The following is a 23,118-nucleotide window of genomic DNA, read 5'->3' as shown; positions in this document are numbered from 1 at the left end:
CCTGATGATACACCATTAGCTGACACTGATGTTGTAGCACCAACAAATAATTTCCTACATTCGTTATTTAGTCAAATTGACATTTCATTAAATGATAAATTAATTACTTCTTCATCAGGATTTTATCCTTATCGTGCGTACCTTGAAACATTATTAAATTATTCCCGTGATGCTTCTGATACACATTTGAAATTAGGTATGTGGTATAAAGATACCGCTAAACAATTTGATACCATAGGTAATGCTAATGTAGGTTTTCAACAACGTGCTAATTATATTAAAAATAGTAAATCGTTTGAAATGTATGGTCGTCTGTATACAGATATTGCTGGATTACCAAGAGCACTTGTAAATAAAGTAGGTCTTCGTATAAAATTACATCGTAGTAAAGATGCTTTTTGTTTATTATCTCCTGTAAATACTTCTTATAAAGTAAAACTTGAAGATGTTACTCTACATATACGTCGCATTGATGTTGCACCTCATTTGGCAATGGAAATCAATACTAATATGAATCATGAAACAGCAAAATATCCCCTTACAAGAGTACAAACAAGATCGTATACTATTCCTGCAAACGTTAATTCATACAATCTTGATAATATTTTTCTGGGTAACGTACCTAAAGGTGTTGTTATCGGGTTTGTTTCCAATTCGGCATTTAATGGAAAATCTGAACTAAATCCATTTCATTTTCAACACTTTAACGTTAACAAACTGCAGCTACAAGTTGGATCAAAATCTTTTCCTCCCAGTCCCCTCACCCCCGATTTTAAAAACAATTTGTACCTTCTAAGTTACCATTCTCTGTTTTCCGGTACTGGTTTATATTATAAAGATGATGCACATACTATTACTCCTGAAGAATATCCACACGGCTATACTCTTTATGCATTTATTCTATCACCTACAGCAACATTAGATGACTGCACTTGGGACCTTGTGCGTGATGCGCCTGTAAATATTAAAGTTTCCTTTTCTGAAAATTTAACTGAGCCTATAACATGTATTGTTTACGCTCAGTTTGATTCTTTAATTCAAATTGATAAAGATAGAAATATATATACTGATAATACTTTTTAAAAGTATCATTTTAATAAAAGAAGTATAACTGTTCACTTCTAAGCATATGAATTACATGTGTCCTACTGGTACAAAGTGTGTTAAACATTGTATATTGTAATATTTGTGCTTGATTATTCAAAGAGCTCATAACAAGGTATCATACTATGAAGTTTGTCAAAAGTATTTTTTATGCGTTAGCACCATTCATCGTTATTGGAAAAGTTATAAAAAAATCTGTCATGAATATTTTAAACATGTTATTTCGTTTTATGAAAATATTCCATATACTCCACTAGGTCTTCCAACATATACGCGTATAAAGTGATGTAAAGTGAAGTGAAGTGATGTGAATTTAAAAAACAAAAGTTATGTACACGGATGATTTAATAAAAGTGTTACTTCGTGATAAAGTTACTGGTGCAAATGTACATGGCATTTATCCTATTGATAGAATACCAAAAACTGTGCAACCACCGGCTGGACTTATTATAAATTTAAGCAATTCATCTTCAAGTGGAACACATTGGGTGTGTGTATTCATTGATGAAAATCAAAGAGGATACTATTTCGATAGCCTAGCATTACCATTTCCAAAAGAAATAAAAACTTTTTTAAATAAAAATTGTAAAATATATTTTACAAATAGTTCCGCATATCAAGATGATAATTCAATCTTGTGTGGACAATTTGTGTTGTACTTTCTGCATCATATTGTACGAAAGAAAAGCTTTAACGAATGTTTAAATTTGTTCAAAACAAATAATCTTAAACAAAATGATAAAATTGTATTCAATCATGTATCCAATATAATGAAAAAGAAAAAACAAGTAGATTAGTTTAATAAATTTTTTTTTATTTACAATTTAAAATCTTGTATTTTTATTTACAAGAACATATCATATATCCTTTTTACAACTTTGCAAATGCATTAGTTAATGTTATAGTACGTTGAAACTTCCACCAATAACATAACTGTTGTGCATTACGAAATGCACATCCTGATTTTTTATCAAGTTTAATATTTTGTTCATGAAAAGCACAATAATCATTAAATACGTTTGCTTGCATTGTGTTTAATGGTGGACACTGTTTACTTTCCAAATCAATAACATTAGCTAGTGCAAAAATATTTTTAATCCAAAGTGTTTTTTCTGCACCTTTACAATAAAAGGTTGCATCTTGTTTACAAAGTTGATATATAAGGTTACGTATGTGTGATACAGTATAACCGCATTTATCATTCCAAGTTAATCCATGTAAGTTTAATGTTAACCATTCAATTTGTTTTTGACAACCTAATGGAAGTACATTGTATTCTACTGGTGATTTTATTAAACAATGCAAATTTACTGTATCATCACACGCAGTTAAACAAAATTCACGTATAATAAATTCATTATTTGAAATCTTAAAACCTTGTATGTCAATAATGTATTCATTAACACATGGTGAAATTTTATGTTTACGATCTAAGAAAAATGGTATAATTTGTCCAACAAATTCGGTGTTCTTTAAACAATCACGCACTTTGCGTGTAAAGTTTATACTTGAAATTTCACTATGGTGTTCTTCAAACACTTCAAATAAATCAATAAGAGTTATATCGTTGGATAAATATCCTACAGCAAAAGTTCCAATATCATGATGAAATAAACATTGATGTTCAAGATGCATCAAACATTGTTCACAAGAAATATTATTATTAAAGCGTAAGTATGCACTTATAGTTTTTAAAACACAAACTTCACTAATATGTTCTTCACTACATGATACACAAAAATTATTTTCAAAATACATTATGTACAGTACGTTTTCTTAACACACTTCACTATAGTCGTTCGATCTGTCTTTTTCAAGAAAAATACTTAAAAGTTCTTTTCGTACATTCACATCCACTGATAGTTCACCAAATGTAATATTAAAATAATCTCTTGTTAATGGTGTAATAACTGTATGTGTTTCTGCATAAATGTCAAATAATTCCTCCTGTACACGCGGATTCACTAACAGAGACCAAACACGAATGTCTAAAACGTCGTCATTACAATAAAAACATTCATGAGACCATTCGCATGTATCATGCCAATAACATGCATAGCATATTAAATAGTCATTTGGTTTCCATTTCAATATGCAATCTCTTACACAGTTCACATCCACATAGTTAACACCACATTCACAGTTCCAACTTAATTCTGATAAATCAGATGAACATGGCGGCGTATCCACATTTGATACCACTTCGTCATTTGATTCCGCCTCAAAATCTGAGTTATCTTGCGAAAATTCATACACTTCATTATCTATTCCCGCCTCACTATCACTTGCATAAACTTTTATATTATCGTTTTCATATCTTTCTAATTCATTTTCATCAAATGTACAATCTGGAGAATCTGGATATTCATTCTCACCGTCTAACTTATGCTTCACATCAACGTCTTCTACAAACTGACGGTTCTCCATCGCTAACAAAACTATACATGCCTATTTTTTAAAACCAATATTTAAATAAAAATTTCAAATGACGTCACGCGCTCGCGCCCGCGCACGCGTGTATTTTCCGTTCGCGCCCCCGCGCCTTCCCGCGCCGCGTCCGCGTTTCCGCCGCCGCCGGGTTAAAAACTCTTTTTATAACAATCCGCTATTGTTCAGCACCTAAATTATTATTCTTTAACGCATACAGCTGCAAGGTTTCTCTTTTATTATTTTATACATACACCTGCCAGGTTTCTCTTTTATTATTCTTTATAACAAACTACCCTTTGTTCAACAAGTTTTCCAAAGTTTTTTAAAATCATTTATCTTTTCAACTTTGACATCTTTTATTATTCTCTTTTGTGTCAGTACTATACATACAATAGTACAACAACCATTACCTGTCATCATATGTCATTTAAACAATCGTGTATTTCTATAGCACTATACTATCTACCCATTGTCTCCGGGCGCCCCACTGATGCTTCACTATTACGAATACAATAGGTAATTGTCTGCAATCCATTGTTCTATTACCACACACGAAGGTTACATATCCCAATACGACTACTATATATATATATATATATATAAAGTGTGTGTGTGTGTATTAAAGAATAAATGTCGACTAAAGTGTGTTGTACACTAGTAATAATACGCGTGAAGTTTCGCAAGTCTTCCGGGAGCCGAATTCACTAAATTCGACGAGCGTGTTTCCTGCCTTAAACCTACGCAACACGATTTGAGAATTGAATATATAATATTATCTACTTATTGGTATTTTATAACTATTTATTTCAATTAGAAATGTAGCACTCACATGCTTATCTGTGGCTTTTCATGTCTGCTTTTACAGTAGTATTTTAGAGATAAATTAATTTAAAATGTAGTTCAAAAATATTAATGCTTGCGAAAGAAAGTTATTTAAACATACATCAAGTATTATTAAATTCAGATAAGAAAATGCTTCTTACTTCATAATTTATATAAGACCGTCGCAAACCACATCTAACACGCACTTCGAAAATCTACTTCGGAGTTACGCAAACATCTCGCACAACAAATCCCTCCCTGTTCCTCCTATGAAGCGCTTGAGTTATCAGCACAGAGCTTAGATGCTCCTTCCTATTTTCTTTTCTCCCGTCTGCCACAGGTAAGTAGAAATACGTAGTTTCCAATGACGGCAAAAGTGTAGTTGCATCGTACGTAAAGGCAGGCGTTTAAAGGACTGTTCTGTGACGCCGGTGAATGCTAGAAAGAGCCAAACCAGAATGTGTCAACAGCGGGTAACATCAAGCATTTCATGAACACGAATCAAGTTGCAGGCTCCTTATTACAATTTTTTATTCGGTCTTTCCTGAATTGTATACAGGAACGTGAGTTTGTGACTAGAATATAAAGCCACCCCTGCGCACAATTATTCCGGGAATTCCAAGGCGGTGTTAAGTTTCAGTTGCTAAATCTCCAGAAGCACACATCGACTAGTCCTTAAAATGGTGCCATCGAATCGATTGCACCACCATTATCAATCGATTCCACTACTGTCGAGGGATAGAATCGAGGAAGTTTTGGCGATCTAAGAAATGAATGAATGTATACTTATGTACACATTGCTTCGTCAGTTGGACGTCTGGAACATTGCCTGTCGTCGACTGACCCTCTTCCCCGGAACTTCTAAAGTAAATTAAATGTATTTAATTCTAAAGGAAGTAAGTGCCAATGTTTGATATTTATTTTCAATTTTTTCACAGAATCCCATCTTCCACCTTCCATTGGGGGTTGACAATTTCAATTTTTTTGAAAATTTTAATTTTTTTTTATTTTTGAATGGAATTGAGTGGAAAAATTTTCTTTTAGTGAGACAAAGAAAATATTTATATTCATTTTTTTTCATAAAAATGCATCTTTTAACTAAAAGGTTTTTTTATTTTATTTATTTATTTATTTTTTTTTTTGAAGTAGGTAGGAGATACAATAAGGAAACGAAATAAAAGATTATTTAATTAATAGCAATTTTTTGTAACGCAATATTTACAATTTTACATCAATGTTTAAAAAATCACCACAATGCATTGGTGCTCAGAAAGTAGTATACACCAATTCTTTTACCAACTTATTGGCTGAAGCCTTTCTTTGTTTCGTGAATGTACTCTTGCTTTAATGAAGCCATCTCTTCTATTCAAGCCAAATACAGATACAAAAGCTTCCGTCACTAATCTGACACACCTCTCTATTGCTTAAGTGTGATAAGGATATGACAAATTCAAGAATTTTCTCTGAACAGTTCATTATGACACTTTTGATATCTTCAACGTTCAAGTGCTGTACCTAGGTAGTATTGGAGGAGAGGTAATGTTGTTTTCTTGTGAGTTGATCAAATCGATATATTAATCAGCGTCAAAGTTAAGTTTTGGTACTTTGAACAGCCGAATATGTTTGTGATCTTTAGTTTTAGCATTCAAAATCTGTCTAAGAGCAAGTTTTCTAACGAAAAGACGATTATCACATAACATGCACAACAGATTGCTCTCTGGGTGTGTAAAAATATGAATTGCGTTGGATCACAGGATCTACGAATGATACTTTTTAACTCTTCATTTAAGACCGACTTAGCTTGATGGTTTGAAGAACATACTCTGCTCCATTTTTAACTAACGGCTTGAATTTTATTTGAAACCACACTGGGGCATAAACGTTTAAAATAAATGTCACCAGCCCCTTTACATTTGCATCGGGATTATCTGTGGCGAAGACGTAAAATCCTACTTGCCAAAGTGAGCCATCTAGAGTGGTTGAATTTTCCCGGTGATCGGTACAAGTTATTGGGGAAAACGCCTGAGGAAACTGCATTATATATTTCATACAAGTACTTCTGTTCTGTACTCAAATCACTACAGTTGACAGAAGGTAGCACACACTCTATTTGTTCATATTTTATGATCGGCGAATTGTCACGCTCTTGTATTTGTTTTCCCAATGGACTAGCAAAACCTGTCGGACATGTTGCTTGTTCATCAATATGTTGGAAGACATGGAGCAGAACATGTTCTTCAAACCATCAAGTTAAGTCAGTACTTAAATGAAGAGTTAAAAAGTATCGTAGATCCTGTGGTCCAACATAATTCATTTTTTGCACACTCAGAGAATATTCTGTTGTGCATGTTATGTGATAATCCTCTTTTTGTTAGAGAACTTGCTCTTAGACGGATTTTGAGTGCTAAAACTAAAGATCACAAACATATTCGGCTGTTCAAAGTACCAAAACTTAACTTTGACGCTGATGAATATATCGATATGATCAACTGGCAAGAAAACGACATTACTTCTCCAATACTACAGCACTTGAACATGGAAAATATCAAAAGTGTCATAATGAACTGTTCAGAGAAAATTCTTGAACTTCAATCATATCCTTGTCACACTCAAGCAGTAGAGAGGTATTTCAAAGTAATCACGGAAGCTCCTGTATTTGTGTTTGGCATGAATAGGAGAGATGGTTCCATTAAAGTAAGAGAAGATTCACAAACATCAATGGCATAATTTGAAACAAAAAAAGATTTCAGCCAATAAGTTGCTAAAAGAATCGGTGTATACTACTTTCTATGAACTAATGCATTGTGGTGATTTTTTTAAACATTAATGTAAAATTGAAATATTGCGTTATAAATATTTTTGCCATTAAATGAAAACATTTCCATCCTATTCCATATCGGTGTTCCATGGTTTGGATTTTTCGGGACTTTCGAAGTTCTCAGCCCCCGATGGGGACGGAGGATGGGATTCTGTGAGGGGCTTGAGAATGAATGTTTTCTTGGTCTCACTAGGGAGAAGCTTTTCCACCCTATTCCAGATGAAAGTACCAAATTTAATTTTTCGGAATTTTTGAGGATTTCAACCCCCAGTAGACGCTGGAAGAAGAAACTATGAAAAACTTGAAAATAAATATTTTCTTAGTTTCACCAAATGAAAAAACCCTCCACCCCATTCCAAATGAAAACTCCAAAATTTAATCTTTCCAAAATTTTGAAACTTTCAACCCCCGATAGAGGGTGGAAGATTAAATTTTATGAAAAAATTGAAAATTTTTCTTGTCTCACCGAAAGGAAACTTTTCCCGACCATTCCAAATCGAAATTCCAAAATTGCTATATATATATATATATATATCGGGTGTTGCAAAATAAGTGTTACAACGCTTGGGAGGTGACTCCTGCCACTGAGACAAGAAAAAAAGTTCTCTTGAACTTTCCGCTATCGGACATAGTTTCGGATCTACAACGTGCCGAAAGCGTGGGAAAATGACTTTTGGACGCCAATAGTTCGGAAACTATCCAATGTAAAGAGAGCGGGTAAAAAATTCACTGAAGAAGTCATACCTGCTGTATTGAATTTTGCATGTTTCACAATCCTATCATGCACGCGCAAGGGATTCCCCAAAGTAACGTAGGGATTCCCGGATAATCCGTCAAATGAAAATTGGTCTAAATTGATATGAATTGATAGGGTTTCTACCAGGTAACAATAATTCGTTTGTATTAAGTCGATATCTGCAACAAATACAAAATGGCGGACACCTTCTTGCCCGTTGTGTGTGGTTGCATAATCGCCAGGTACGGATGCTGGCCAACAGTGACGTTCTGAGTATTAAGTGTATCGAATTTGTACTCAAATGCTCTAGAAAGACATCTGGAGTGTCGGTAAAGCACAACAGATGAAGCAGGGTGATCACATGTGTGGAAATACTTAACGAAAAATGCCCAGAAAAAATGTACTCATACTAAGTAAACGTGAGTTCAAAGCGTTGGAAATGTAAGGATTAGCATAAAGAACATGAAAGCCATTGCCAATTCACCAATAATATTCCCTTAAACCGATGCAATATGATCTGCACGGTTGCATACCAATAAGGGTGCAACAACTGAGGCCAAGTTGAAATTGTGCAAGGGGACTCACAAAGAAACTGGGTAAACTAAAGGAATGTCACTAGTGGGATCGCATGGTCGATATTGAAATGTGGCCAGTGTGTGTGTTGATATCGACATGTAGTTAATGGACAAATGTCAACATGTCCCACTACTGCGAAGACACCGTCCCACGTGCGAAAAATAGGAAAATAACTACTCGGGTCTTGAATCTGAGGCCGTGGGCTCCCAGTAGGATTGGAAACTGCGACCACACGATCGAAAGCGAGCGCTCTAGCCCTGAGGCTCGAGGAAGCCTCACTTTCTCTGTATTCATTTCTTTGAGGAGTACCCACTTTGTTTGGCAAGCGCTCTTGTACAGCCTCCCGACATGCTTGTGTGTTTCATGTTATTACTCCTACTGCACAGTTGTAAACAATCAGAGTTTTAAGACGTTTCTTTCTATTTCTCATGTCGTTTTATTTTCCATATGTATGGTGTTCCAGCTGTAGTGTTATGTGTGCTAAATTGGTTGATTTTCATCTTTGTATTGGCATGTGTACTGTGTATAAGACACGAATTTCTGGAGGTATTTTCCTATATTTTGAGTACACCGTATGTCCCAGAAGACGTGGGACATTATACAAGTTTGTTATTTTCATGCTCTATCAGAATTTGAACCATGGATTAAGAGATTTATTTTCATATGTGTCGACTGTGGGAAATGTCCCAAACAAAGAGAGTCATTGATACAATCGTGTTCTAGTTACGTTCTACCTAAAAGTGCACCAGATGTAATAGCAGAATGCACAACGTTATTTTCCTAGTTTTTCCAGGTGAGACGGTGTCCCAGCAGTAGTGGGACATGTTGACATTTGTCCATTAACTACATGTCGATATCAACACACACATTGGCCACATTTCAATATCGACCATGCGATCCCACTAGTGACATTCATTTAGTTTACCCAGTTTCTTTGTGAGTCCCCTTGGACAATTTCAACTTGGAATCAGTTGTTGCATCCTTATTGGTATGCAACCGTGCAGATCATATTACATCGGTTTAAGGGAATATTATTGGTGAATTGGCAATGGCTTTCATGTTCTTTACGCTAATCCTTACATTTCCGACGCTTTGAACTCACGTTTACTTAGTATGAGTACATTTTTTCTGGGCATTTTTCGTTAAGTATTTCCACACATGTGATCACCCTGCTTCATCTGTTGTGCTTTACCGACACTCCAGATGTCTTTCTAGAGCATTTGATTACAAATTCGATACACTTAATACTCAGAACGTCACTGTTGGCCAGCATCCGTACCTGGCGATTATGCAACCACACACAACGGGCAAGAAGGTGTCCGCCATTTTGTATTTGCTGCAGATATCGACTTAATACAAACGAATTATTGTTACCTGGTAGAAACCCTATCAATTCATATCAATTTAGACCAATTTTCATTTGGCGGATTATCCGGGAATCCCTACGTTACTTTGGGGAATCCCTTGCGCGTGCATGATAGGATTGTGAAACATGCAAAATTCAATACAGCAGGTATGACTTCTTCAGTGAATTTTTTACCCGCTCTCTTTACGTTGGATAGTTTCCGAACTATTGGCGTCCAAAAGTCATTTTCCCACGGTTTCGGCACGTTGTAGATCCGAAACTATGTCCGATAGCGGAAAGTTCAAGAGAACTTTTTTTCTTGTCTCAGTGGCAGGAGTCACCTCCCAAGCGTTGTAACACTTATTTTGCAACACCCGATATATATATATATATATATATATATATATATATATATATATATATATATATATATATATATATATATATATGATCGAAAATGACCGGTATCAGATAGAGATGCAGCAATAGTAAAAAGGGCTGACTAACGAAAAGTATTACTAATTTTTCTTATTTTAACTCAGCGATGCAGATAATTGACGCTAGTACATCATATAATTATTTAAACATGTATCCTTATTAAGTACAGTAAATAAACCATAGTAGCCTTAATTAAAAATAAAATCCGACAAAACAAATAATTTTTATTACCTTCTTAAAAGTGATCTGCTTTGGTCAGATTTTATTTTCAAATAAAGCCTAGCACTTCCAAAGCTAGGAAGAACAGCATTCAGATACGAAATATTTGAGTTTTACGTCCCACGATTATGCCGGCTAGGCTAAAGGAGAAAGTGGTGATGAGAAATGAATGAAATGGTGGAATCAAGAAAGTGGAAGGAAACGGGAGAACCCCGAAAAAAAAAACACGCACACAGTGTTTGTCCACCATAAAGTCAGACCTGTCAACCTGGGAGAAATTTTAGGCGGGAGGCTTCCTAGAAACTAGAATAGTAGCAACCATTGGAGGACGGATAGACTATCTGTCTCTCCTTCACTCACTCTCTCTTTCTTCCTCTCTCTCTCTCACACACACACACACACGCACGCACACGCACACGTGTAAACACAGCTCGGCCCTAAATTCGATCCGTTAATTTTTACTGTGAGTGACCAACACAAAATTGTCTAATGATGGGGAACAGGTGCCTATGGATGAGGAATAGGTACCCACTATTATTGTAGTTCAATGTATACTTTGTTTCAACCGAAAAATAAATTAGGTGAAATTTCAATGGTATTTTTTAAAAATAGAAAATGTATGTTAAGCGGTTACTTTCCCCCTTCCCAATTCCGCCTATGCGGGAGTTTGCTACTTCGTTGCGGAATAGCGGGAGTGAACGTCGAAAAGGGGGAGACTCCCGCATAATGCAGGAGAGTTGGTAGGTCTGCAAAATTCACTTCGCGCGAGCCGGGATCGAACCAGGGACCTCATGCACCCGAGATGAACGCTCTACCACTGAGCCACCGTGTCCCCGCATTCAGATATGGTATAGTATTTAATATAAATATATTAAGTACTGCAATATGTGAGAGCAAATTAGAATGTCTCGACATGTACTTCCAATTACTGAACACTTCGAAAATCCAGGGGGCAACTGCCTCCTGCTACGAATGACTACGCATTGCAGAGAGGGACTCTTGAATTCTTTTTTCCCCATTACGACCAATTAAAAGATGAAACTAGAACAAAAGGAATAGTGTTCAATTTTTATTAAACTGATGACATACAGAACAGACGCGGATTCCAGGAAGTTAGCAGAGGATGTTTAACATAATTTTCTTTGTAAGCAATCGCCTATTAACTGAAAGGGAACTTCCCGTTCATCAATCTGCAGTTTTCTTAATCTTACTTAACAGGAAAATGAGTCAGTATTTGTGCATATAAGCACTTTCTTCCGCTAGACAGATAACGTATGTTTTACAAAGATTATGCTGTACCAAAAGACAAGAGAAGTTTGTTTAAAAATATTTCTACACAGAACAAGGCCTCTTATTTTTATCTGAAAGTAATGCAAAAAAAAAAAAAAAAAAAAAAAGTGACGCAAAGATTACAATTACGATTGGAGACATTATTACGTCATTCGCATTCAATAGAAACATATTTGTCATTTAATCAAGAGAGTCTGCGATACCAACAGTCGGGTACATCTTTTTAGATAGATGAACCGAATGTCTTCAGATAGGGCAGTAAAATTAAATGAAATCTTTTAATTTTACGTCATTTTACCGGCTAGGCTAAAGGAGACAGTGATCATAAGAAATGAATGTAATGGCCGAATGAATAGTGGGAGGAAACGGGAGAACCCCGAGAAAATTCACGAACACGGTGTTTGTCCAACACAAAGCCCACTTGGATTGAGCTGGGATCGAACCAGGAACCCTACGCGCCAGAGGTGAACGCTCCACCACTAAGCCATCATGCTCCTTTAGATAGAGCAGATTACGAGTAAATAATGGGCACACATTTTACCCTGAAACTCGTAAACTACCTTGGACATTGGTTAATATTCTGTATAAACTGTTGAGAATGTTGCCCCCAAGGAAAGCCAAGCCAAAAAAAAGTCCCTAATTTGAACAAAGTCGTTTAAGCCGTTTTCGAAAAAAATAGTTTAAAAATGTATCCCAACAATAAACTACCTCTCCTGCTTTAACCAAAATAGCTTTTAACGTATTGTAGGACTGCTGCTATTGATAAATTGCGGACCACGAAAGAAAAAAAAATTTTGACAGTCACTTGAGAAATTTACCTCCACTACTGAACTACCCTTTGTGGCTTTATCCAAGAAAAAATATTCACATTAGAGGGATCTTGATGAAATATTAATATTAAATCGCGTGAGCAGTTTCTCTTAAGTTTTTTGACCCCCCCCCTCGCCCCTTCCCTCTGCACTTAACTATTCATTCTGATTTATTCCAAGAGAAATGACTGACTGAAGTATTGTAGTGTTCATATGTTTTTTTTTTTTCTTTTTAATTAAAATTTCAACGAACTAGCCTGAGCAGTTTATGAGACCGTTACAAAAAAAAAAAAAAAAAATCCCTTCTAAACTTTCCCCAGAAAAATAACTTACACATTATTATAGAGCTGGTCAGTGACGCAACTACGCTAGTTGCCGCCCGGGTCAAGAACTCGCCTTAGCCCCCCCCCCCGACCAACCAAACCAAAACGCTTCCCCAAATATTTGCCCAATTTTGAGCCCTTCCAGTCCAGCGCCCGCAGCACAACCCCTGTTTGACCCCTCCTAGTTACTTTACTGGAGCTGACAATGAAGTATGTATTTACGAACGATCAGCAAGACTGCCATAGCAGTCTTTTGACAAAATCCTTCTTGAAAACTTATTCGACATTATCGTTTCTTTTTCCGTAATAGCGAATACAAATAATTTACACAATAATTTAAGACTTTATGTGAAATAATTGTATATGAAATATAAACAGAATTATCTGTACAGTTTTTGATAATATAATATCGTTCTTTAAAAAAAAAAAAAAAAAAAAAACTATTCTTCCGTTTTAGGACTGATATAGGAAGAGAATTGTGTGATATAGAAATTATTTCTGTATTCGCTGACACCATTTTTACCACATTACATTGGCATCAGGGGTTCCTATCCCCATGAAAACCAGCGGCTGACTTCGTCCTCTCTCTTCCGATGAACTAAATAGCAAACTATATGCGAATCAAGTATCATAACTTGAGGGGGCGCCTGAAGTTCGCCCCCTCCCAGCACAGCGGGGTCCGCGGCATCGTTATCGCCGCCACTGCTCATGATACAATTCCCTTAATTCTATTGATAGATATCCCATCAAATAATAGATACTTTCAACTTCTCGGAGGGCACGATGGCTTAGTGTTAAAGATGTGCTAGGGATTCTAGTTCGATCCCAGGTGACTTTCTGGTCCACATCATGTTCATGAGTTTCGAGGTTCTACCGCTTCCTCCCACCCACTTTACTTAAACATCTGTCTCCTTTCGCTTAAAGGGCATAAATGTGAGACATAAAACTAGAAATATCATTTCATTTCATTTTCCAATAACCTCTTCATGCTACAGCATTTATTTACAGTGTTATTTATATCACATTTAATTTCATGTTCACTTACATTCCGTTCTTTACAAGTTAACGTTAGAAGGTCTGATAACATTAGCATTAGCTTATATTTGTATAATCATCCAAGAAAATTACTGTAGATGCTAAACTCCTACTTTTACTCTACTTTGCCAGTTACTTTACACAGTGTTCGCCTCTGGACCTTAATTCTTTGTATTAGTGCATCATAAGCCCGCCTATTGTAACAATATTAAAATAGAGTGCAATGGGTCTGATTATGCTCCAAGACTAAGGGAGACTGTGATAATAATAATGAACGAAGCAGTGGGATTAAGAAATTGGGAGGAAATCGGGGAACACAGAGAAAACCCACGCACACGGTGTTTGTCTACCACAAAGTTCACTTGGCGTGAGCTGTCATCGGACTAGGGACCCACGTAACAGAGTTGAGCACTCAACTACTGAGCCACTATATTCCAACTTATCTTTATAGTGTCTATGATTCTAAAGCAAACAGTAGATAAATTAAAGAAATGTACTCTTTCACACCTGACCTACAGTAGATACTATCTCCATATTCCTAGCTCCTATATACGGTAGCATGGAACAACGGTTCCTCAATAGCGGTCGTCTTATGTATTCGGCTTTGGATTGCAAGACAAGAGGTGATCCTGTGTTTCCCTCCCGTAGCTACACAATCCCCCTCGGAGTCATATCTCCGTTCATGTTCAGTGTAGCTTAGCAGCATATTTGCCAGGATTATTGGAATTCTCCCACCCCCCCCAAAAAAAAGCAGTGTTTCTTGAGGGGATTACGGATAAAATTCCCAATAAAAAAACTTTGAAAATATACTTCAAAACTTGGATTGAAATGATAACCTTAATGAAAATCATAATTAGTTTCTTCAATCGTGTTTTTCAGTTCACGCCTAGTTTCAAAATGACCTGTAAGTATACCCCACGCCGGGAAACTAAATTAGGCTCAGTAAACCGGAAGTAGTTAAATTTGGTATCGATCGATCTGCTTTGTCAAGCTGAATCGACTGATATATAGATTGTATATGTTTCGTTGCTGATTATACCCCACCCCCGGAAACTAAATTAGGCTCAGTAAACCGGAAGTAGTTAAATTTGGCATCGATCAATTTGTTTTGTCAAACTGAATCGATTGATATATAGACTGTATGTTTCGTTGCTGATTATACCCCACCACCGGAAACTAAATTAAGCTCAGTAAACCAGAAGTGGTTAACCGGAAGTAGTTAAATTTGGTATCGATCGATTTGTTTTGTCAAACTGAATCGATTGATATATAGATTCTATATGTTTCGTTGCTGATTATACCCCACCCCCGGAAACTAAATTAGGCTCAGTAAACCGGAAGTAGTTAAATTTGGCATCGATCAATTTGTTTTGTCAAACTGAATCGATTGATATATAGACTGTATGTTTCGTTGCTGATTATACCCCACCACCGGAAACTAAATTAGGCTCAGTAAACCAGAAGTGGTTAACCGGAAGTAGTTAAATTTGGTATCGATCGATTTGTTTTGTCAAGCTGAATCGATTTATATATAGATTGTATATGTTTCGTTGCTGCTTATACCCCACCACCGGAAACTAAATTGGGCTCAGTAAACCGGAAGTAGTTAAATTTGGTATCGATCGATCTGCTTTGTCAAGCTGAATCGATTGATATATAGATTGTATATGTTTCGTTGCTGATTATACCCCACCACCGGAAAATAAATTAGGCTCAGTAAACCGGAAGTAGTTAAATTTGGTATCGATCGATCTGCTTTGTCAAGCTGAATCGATTGATATATAGATTGTATATGTTTCGTTGCTGATTATACCCCACCACCGGAAACTAAATTGGGCTCAGTAAACCGGAAGTAGTTAAATTTGGTATCGATCAATTTGTTTTGTGAAACTGAATCGATTGATATATATAGTGTATGTTTCGTTGCTGATTATACCCCACCACCGGAAACTAAATTAGGCTCAGTAAACCAGAAGTGGTTAACCGGAAGTAGTTAAATTTGGTATCGATCGATTTGCTTTGTCAAGCTGAATCGATTTATATATAGATTGTATATGTTTCGTTGCTGCTTATACCCCACCACCGGAAACTAAATTGGGCTCAGTAAACCGGAAGTAGTTAAATTTGGTATCGATCGATCTGCTTTGTCAAGCTGAATCGATTGATATATAGATTGTATATGTTTCGTTGCTGATTATACCCCACCACCGGAAACTAAATTGGGCTCAGTAAACCGGAAGTAGTTAAATTTGGTATCGATCGATCTGCTTTGTCAAGCTGAATCGATTGATATATAGATTGTATATGTTTCGTTGCTGATTATACCCCACCACCGGAAACTAAATTGGGCTCAGTAAACCGGAAGTAGTTAAATTTGGTATCGATCGATCTGCTTTGTCAAGCTGAATCGATTGATATATAGATTGTATATGTTTCGTTGCTGATTATACTCCACCACCGGAAAATAAATTAGGCTCAGTAAACCGGAAGTAGTTAAATTTGGTATCGATCGATCTGCTTTGTCAAGCTGAATCGATTGATATATAGATTGTATATGTTTCGTTGCTGATTATACCCCACCACCGGAAACTAAATTGGGCTCAGTAAACCGGAAGTAGTTAAATTTGGTATCGATCAATTTGTTTTGTGAAACTGAATCGATTGATATATAGACTGTATGTTTCGTTGCTGATTATACCCCACCACCGGAAACTTAATTAGGCTCAGTAAACCAGAAGTGGTTAACCGGAAGTAGTTAAATTTGGTATCGATCGATTTGCTTTGTCAAGCTGAATCGATTTATATATAGATTGTATATGTTTCGTTGTTGCTTATACCCCACCACCGGAAACTAAATTGGGCTCAGTAAACCGGAAGTAGTTAAATTTGGTATCGATCGATCTGCTTTGTCAAGCTGAATCGATTGATATATAGATTGTATATGTTTCGTTGCTGATTATACCCCACCACCGGAAACTAAATTGGGCTCAGTAAACCGGAAGTAGTTAAATTTGGTATCGATCGATCTGCTTTGTCAAGCTGAATCGATTGATATATAGATTGTATATGTTTCGTTGCTGATTATACCCCACCACCGGAAACTAAATTGGGCTCAGTAAACCGGAAGTAGTTAAATTTGGTATCGATCGATCTGCTTTGTCAAGCTGAATCGATTGATATATAGATTGTATATGTTTCGTTGCTGATTATACCCCACCACCGGAAAATAAATTAGGCTCAGTAAACCGGAAGTAGTTAAATTTGGTATCGATCGATCTGCTTTGTCAAGCTGAATCGATTGATATATAGATTGTATATGTTTCGTTGCTGATTATACCCCACCACCGGAAACTAAATTGGGCTCAGTAAACCGGAAGTAGTTAAATTTGGTATCGATCAATTTGTTTTGTGAAACTGAATCGATTGATATATAGACTGTATGTTTCGTTGCTGATTATACCCCACCACCGGAAACTAAATTAGGCTCAGTAAACCAGAAGTGGTTAACCGGAAGTAGTTAAATTTGGTATCGATCGATTTGTTTTGTCAAGCTGAATCGATTTATATATAGATTGTATATGTTTCGTTGCTGCTTATACCCCACCACCGGAAACTAAATTAGGCTCAGAAAACCGGAAGTAGTTAAATTTGGTATCGATCAATTTGTTTTGTCAAACTGAATCGATTGATATATAGATTCTATATGTTTCGTTGCTGATTATACCCCACCCCCGGAAACTAAATTAGGCTCAGTAAACCGGAAGTAGTTAAATTTGGTATCGATCGATTTGCTTTGTCAAGCTGAATGGATTGATATATAGATTTTATATGTTTCGTTGCTGATTATACCCCACCACCGGGAACTAAATTAGGTTCAGTAAACCGGAAGTAGTTAAATTTGGCATCGATCGATTTGTTTTGTCAAGCTGAATCGATTGGTATATAGATGTTTTGTTGCTGATTATACCCCACCCCTGGAAAGTAAGTTAGGCTCAGTAAACCGGAAGTGGTTAACCGGAAGTAGTTAAATTTGGTATCGATAGATTTGTTTTGTCAAGCTGAATCGATTGATATATAGATTGTATATGTTTCGTTGCTGATTATACCCCACCACCGAGAACTAAATTAGGCTCAGTAAACCGGAAGTAGTTAAATTTGGTATCGATCGATTTGTTTTGTCAAGCTGAATCGATTGATATACAATTTGTATATGTTTCGTTGCAGATGAAACCCCACCCCTGGAAAGTACTTTAGGCTTAGTAAACCGGAAGTGGTTAACCGAAAGTAGTTACATTTGGTATCAATCGATTTGTTTTGTCAAGCTGAATCGATTTATATATAGATTGTGTATGTTTCGTTGCTGCTTATACCCCACCCCTGGAAACTAAATTAGGCTCAGTAAACCGGAAGTAGTTAAATTTGGTATCGATCGATTTGCTTTGTCAAGCTGAATCGATTGATATATAGATTGTATATGTTTCGTTGTTGATTATACCCCACCACCGGAAACTAAATTAGGCTCAGTAAACCAGAAGTAGTTAAATTTGGTATCGATCGACTTGTTTTGTCAACCTGAATCGATCGATATATAGATTGTATATGTTTCGTTGCTGATTATACCACACTCCTGGAAAGTAAGTTAGGCTCAGTAAACCGGAAGTGGTTAACCGGAAGTAGTTAAATTTGGTATCTATCGATTTGTTTTCTCAAGCTGAATCGATTTATATATAGATTGTATATGTTTCGTTGCAGATTAAACCCCACCACCGAGAACTAAATTAGGCTCAGTAAACTGGAAGTAGTTAAATTTGGTATCGATCAATTTGTTTTGTCAAGCTGAATCGATTGATATACAATTTGTATATGTTTCGTTGCAGATTAAACCCCACCACCGGAAACTAAATTAGGCTCAGTAAACCAGAAGTGGTTAACCGGAAGTAGTTAAATTTGGTATCGATCGATTTGTTTTGTCAAGCTGAATCGATTTATATATAGATTGTATATGTTTCGTTGCTGCTTATACCCCACCACCGGAAACTAAATTAGGCTCAGAAAACCGGAAGTAGTTAAATTTGGTATCGATCAATTTGTTTTGTCAAACTGAATCGATTGATATATAGATTCTATATGTTTCGTTGCTGATTATACCCCACCCCCAGAAACTAAATTAGGCTCAGTAAACCGGAAGTAGTTAAATTTGGTATCGATCGATTTGTCAAGCTGAATCGATTGGTATATAGATGTTTCGTTGCTGATTATACCCCACCCCTGGAAAGTAATTTAGGCTCAGTAAACCGGAAGTGGTTAACCGGAATTAGTTAAATTTGGTATCGATAGATTTGTTTTGTCAAGCTGAATCGATTGATATATAGATTGTATATGTTTCGTTGTTGATTATACCCCACCACCGGAAACTAAATTAGGCTCAGTAAACCGGAAGTAGTTAAATTTGGTATCGATCGATTTGTTTTGTCAACCTGAATCGATTGATATATAGATTGTATATGTTTCTTTGCTGATTATACCACACTCCTGGAAAGTAAGTTAAGCTCAGTAAACCGGAAGTGGTTAACCGGAAGTAGTTAAATTTGGTATCTATCGATTTGTTTTCTCAAGCTGAATCGATTTATATATAGATTGTATTTGTTTCGTTGCAGATTATACCCCACCCCTGGAAAGTACTTTAGGCTTAGTAAACCGGAAGTGGTTAACCGAAAGTAGTTACATTTGGTATCGATCAATTTGTTTTGTCAAGCTTAATCGATTGATATATAGATTGTATATGTTTCTTTGCTGATTATACCACACTCCTGGAAAGTAAGTTAAGCTCAGTAAACCGGAAGTGGTTAACCGAAAGTAGTTACATTTGGTATCAATCGATTTGTTTTGTCAAGCTGAATCGATTTATATATAGATTGTATATGTTTCGTTGCTGCTTATACCCCACCCCTGGAAACTAAATTAGGCTCAGAAAACCGGAAGTGGTTAACCGGAAGTAGTTAAATTTGGTATCGATCAATTTGTTTTGTCAAACTGAATCGATTGATATATAGATTCTATATGTTTCGTTGCTGATTATACCCCACCCCCGGAAACTAAATTAGGCTCAGTAAACCGGAAGTAGTTAAATTTGGTATCGATCGATTTGCTTTGTCAAGCTGAATCGATTGATATATAGATTGTATATGTTTCGTTGTTGATTATACCCCACCACCGGAAACTAAATTAGGCTCAGTAAACCGGAAGTAGTTAAATTTGGTATCGATCGATTTGTTTTGTCAACCTGAATCGATTGATATATAGATTGTATATGTTTCGTTGCTGATTATACCACTCCTGGAAAGTAAGTTAGGCTCAGTAAACCGGAAGTGGTTAACCGGAAGTAGTTAAATTTGGTATCTATCGATTTGTTTTCTCAAGCTGAATCGATTGATATATAGATTGTATATGTTTCGTTGCAGATTAAACCCCACCCCTGGAAAGTACTTTAGGCTTAGTAAACCGGAAGTGGTTAACCGAAAGTAGTTACATTTGGTATCGATCGATTTGTTTTGTCAAGCTGAATCGATTTATATATAGATTGTATATGTTTCGTTGCTGCTTATACCCCACCCCTGGAAACTAAATTAGGCTCAGAAAACCGGAAGTGGTTAACCGGAAGTAGTTAAATTTGGTATCGATCAATTTGTTTTGTCAAACTGAATCGATTGATATATAGATTCTATATGTTTCGTTGCTGATTATACCCCACCACCGGAAACTAAATTAGGCTCAGTAAACCGGAAGTAGTTAAATTTGGTATCGATCGATTTGCTTTGTCAAGCTGAATCGATTGATATATAGATTTTATATGTTTCGTTGCTGATTATACCCCACCACCGGGAACTAAATTAGGTTCAGTAAACCGGAAGTAGTTAAATTTGGCATCGATCGATTTGTTTTGTCAAGCTGAATCGATTGGTATATAGATGTTTCGTTGCTGATTATACCCCACCCCTGGAAAGTAATTTAGGCTCAGTAAACCGGAAGTGGTTAACCGGAAGTAGTTAAATTTGGTATCGATAGATTTGTTTTGTCAAGCTGAATCGATTGATATATAGATTGTATATGTTTCGTTGTTGATTATACCCCACCACCGGAAACTAAATTAGGCTCAGTAAACCGGAAGTAGTTAAATTTGGTATCGATCGATTTGTTTTGTCAACCTGAATCGATTGATATATAGATTGTATATGTTTCTTTGCTGATTATACCACACTCCTGGAAAGTAAGTTAAGCTCAGTAAACCGGAAGTGGTTAACCGGAAGTAGTTAAATTTGGTATCTATCGATTTGTTTTCTCAAGCTGAATCGATTTATATATAGATTGTATATGTTTCGTTGCAGATTATACCCCACCCCTGGAAAGTACTTTAGGCTTAGTAAACCGGAAGTGGTTAAACGAAAGTAGTTACATTTGGTATCGATCAATTTGTTTTGTCAAGCTTAATCGATTTATATATAGATTGTATATGTTTTGTTGCTGATTATACCTCACCGCCGGGAACTAAATCATTCCCCGAAATCAATCCACCGGCCGCCACTGTTTTAAAGCCTGAAACTACTGGATCTACTGCAGCATAGAGACCTATGCTAACCTGAACTAACTTAAACTAACCTAAAATTTGTAAAAATAAGTAAAATTCTATCATTTAATGGAAAATTATGCTGGACTCCTACACTAACATAATGTAACAAAAACTAACCTTATCTAACCTAAACTATCTTAACCTTACCTAAACTAACCTAATGTGAACAGAAATTACCGAAATTGTAACATTTTTGGAAACAATTGCTGAACCCCTTCTGTTAAACCTTAGCCCCCTAAATTCTACCGGCCCCCCTACATTTTTGGGCTGGCTACGGTCCTGGGCAACTGCTCCCCTTGCCCCTCCTGTATAACTATGAAACATTGGTGCAGATTGAGGATGTGAACACAAAATAATTAAATAATAATAATAATAATAATAATAATAATAATAATAATAATAATAATAATAATAATACTTATTATTATTATTATTATTATTATTATTATTATTATTATTATTATTATTAGTATTAGTATTAGTATTAGTATTATTATTATTATTATTTAAATTATCACAAGCCGCTCAGTTCCGAGGACTGAATTCCCTTGTTTCATCCCCGCATTAAGTGAATCCTACAGCCTACTGACTTACCTGAACTCTCCTGCACAGTTTGTAGTATTTACAATCCCAATGGGTATCTGCCTGTCTTCTAGAAATGGAACTGTTATTTTCAAATAAACTGGCGCATCTTTGAACTCATGGAGGTACTGAGATGCATTGAAATGTTGTAGTTCTTTCTTATTTACATCCACGTAAAAAGCATACGCATGATGCATTGCCACACAATGAGAAGTAGTATTCTTTACATTACTTCCACTTGCTAACACATAAAACTGAATAATAAAATGCATATATTGATCCGTATTGCTCGCGGTCGCTAGCAACATTTCGCACGAAACAGTGGCATTTCTAACATCACGTTGTTCGAGTGAACAGTTGTACAAAGTTTCGAATTCCATTTGCTGGATAGACGGACACGTATAATTTAAAATATCTATGAAGTCGTTTTTTAACGAAGTATTGCATTCTATATTAGTCTGTAACTGAAGAAACACACTACAGCAAAATATGATAGCCCAATTTGCACGTTGCTTAAACATTGTAGCACGTTGCTCTCAGTCTTGAGATGAATACACAAACGAATGGTGACCTCGAGACTGCGTGTAGAAATATATTTCCGTTCATTACGTCACAGTCACATGCTGAGTGAAGTAGTGATGCTCAAGCATCGATTTAACCGTCGGGAAGTTCCCGAATTTTTCCTGATTCAAGGTTCGAGGGTTCAAGGTTCAAGGTATTTTCCTTCCCTTCTCCTCGGAAGTTTGGATCCTGGAAAAAAAGAAAAAAAGTAAGTACTGTTTTTTTTTTTTTTTTTCTCATTTAACGTTTTCCATTTTCTTTTTCCACCAAAATTCAAGAAGTTCTTTGGTTTTTTCCATTTCTTTCTCACTTAGTTCCCTTCCATTTACATTAAAGCCTAGCCTCCAAGCTAATTTAACCAAATTTCCTTCCTCTTTCATTTCATCGATCCATTTCCATTTTT

The 23,118-nt window shown here is 36.0% G+C and overlaps 1 protein-coding gene across 1 annotated transcript in view; it reads right to left on the bottom strand.

The window, feature by feature from the left end:
- LOC145662842 (uncharacterized) overlaps positions 1-22,725 on the bottom strand; it is a 91,226-nt gene extending 68,501 nt beyond the window's left edge. The window contains exon 1 of the mRNA XM_081728759.1: positions 22,167-22,725. Coding sequence (XP_081584885.1) covers positions 22,167-22,675 — 509 coding nt within the window. The 5' untranslated portion in view covers positions 22,676-22,725. The remainder of the gene's footprint in view (positions 1-22,166) is intronic.
- Between the last annotated feature and the right edge of the window lie 393 nt (positions 22,726-23,118).

Source organism: Thermobia domestica, chromosome 10 (genome assembly GCF_964235325.1).
Source record: "Thermobia domestica chromosome 10, izTheDome1.hap1.1, whole genome shotgun sequence".
Taxonomy (NCBI): Eukaryota; Metazoa; Arthropoda; class Insecta; order Zygentoma; family Lepismatidae; genus Thermobia; species Thermobia domestica.
The sequence above is the reverse complement of the archived record's forward strand: the minus strand, read 5'-3'. Positions and strand labels throughout refer to the sequence as shown.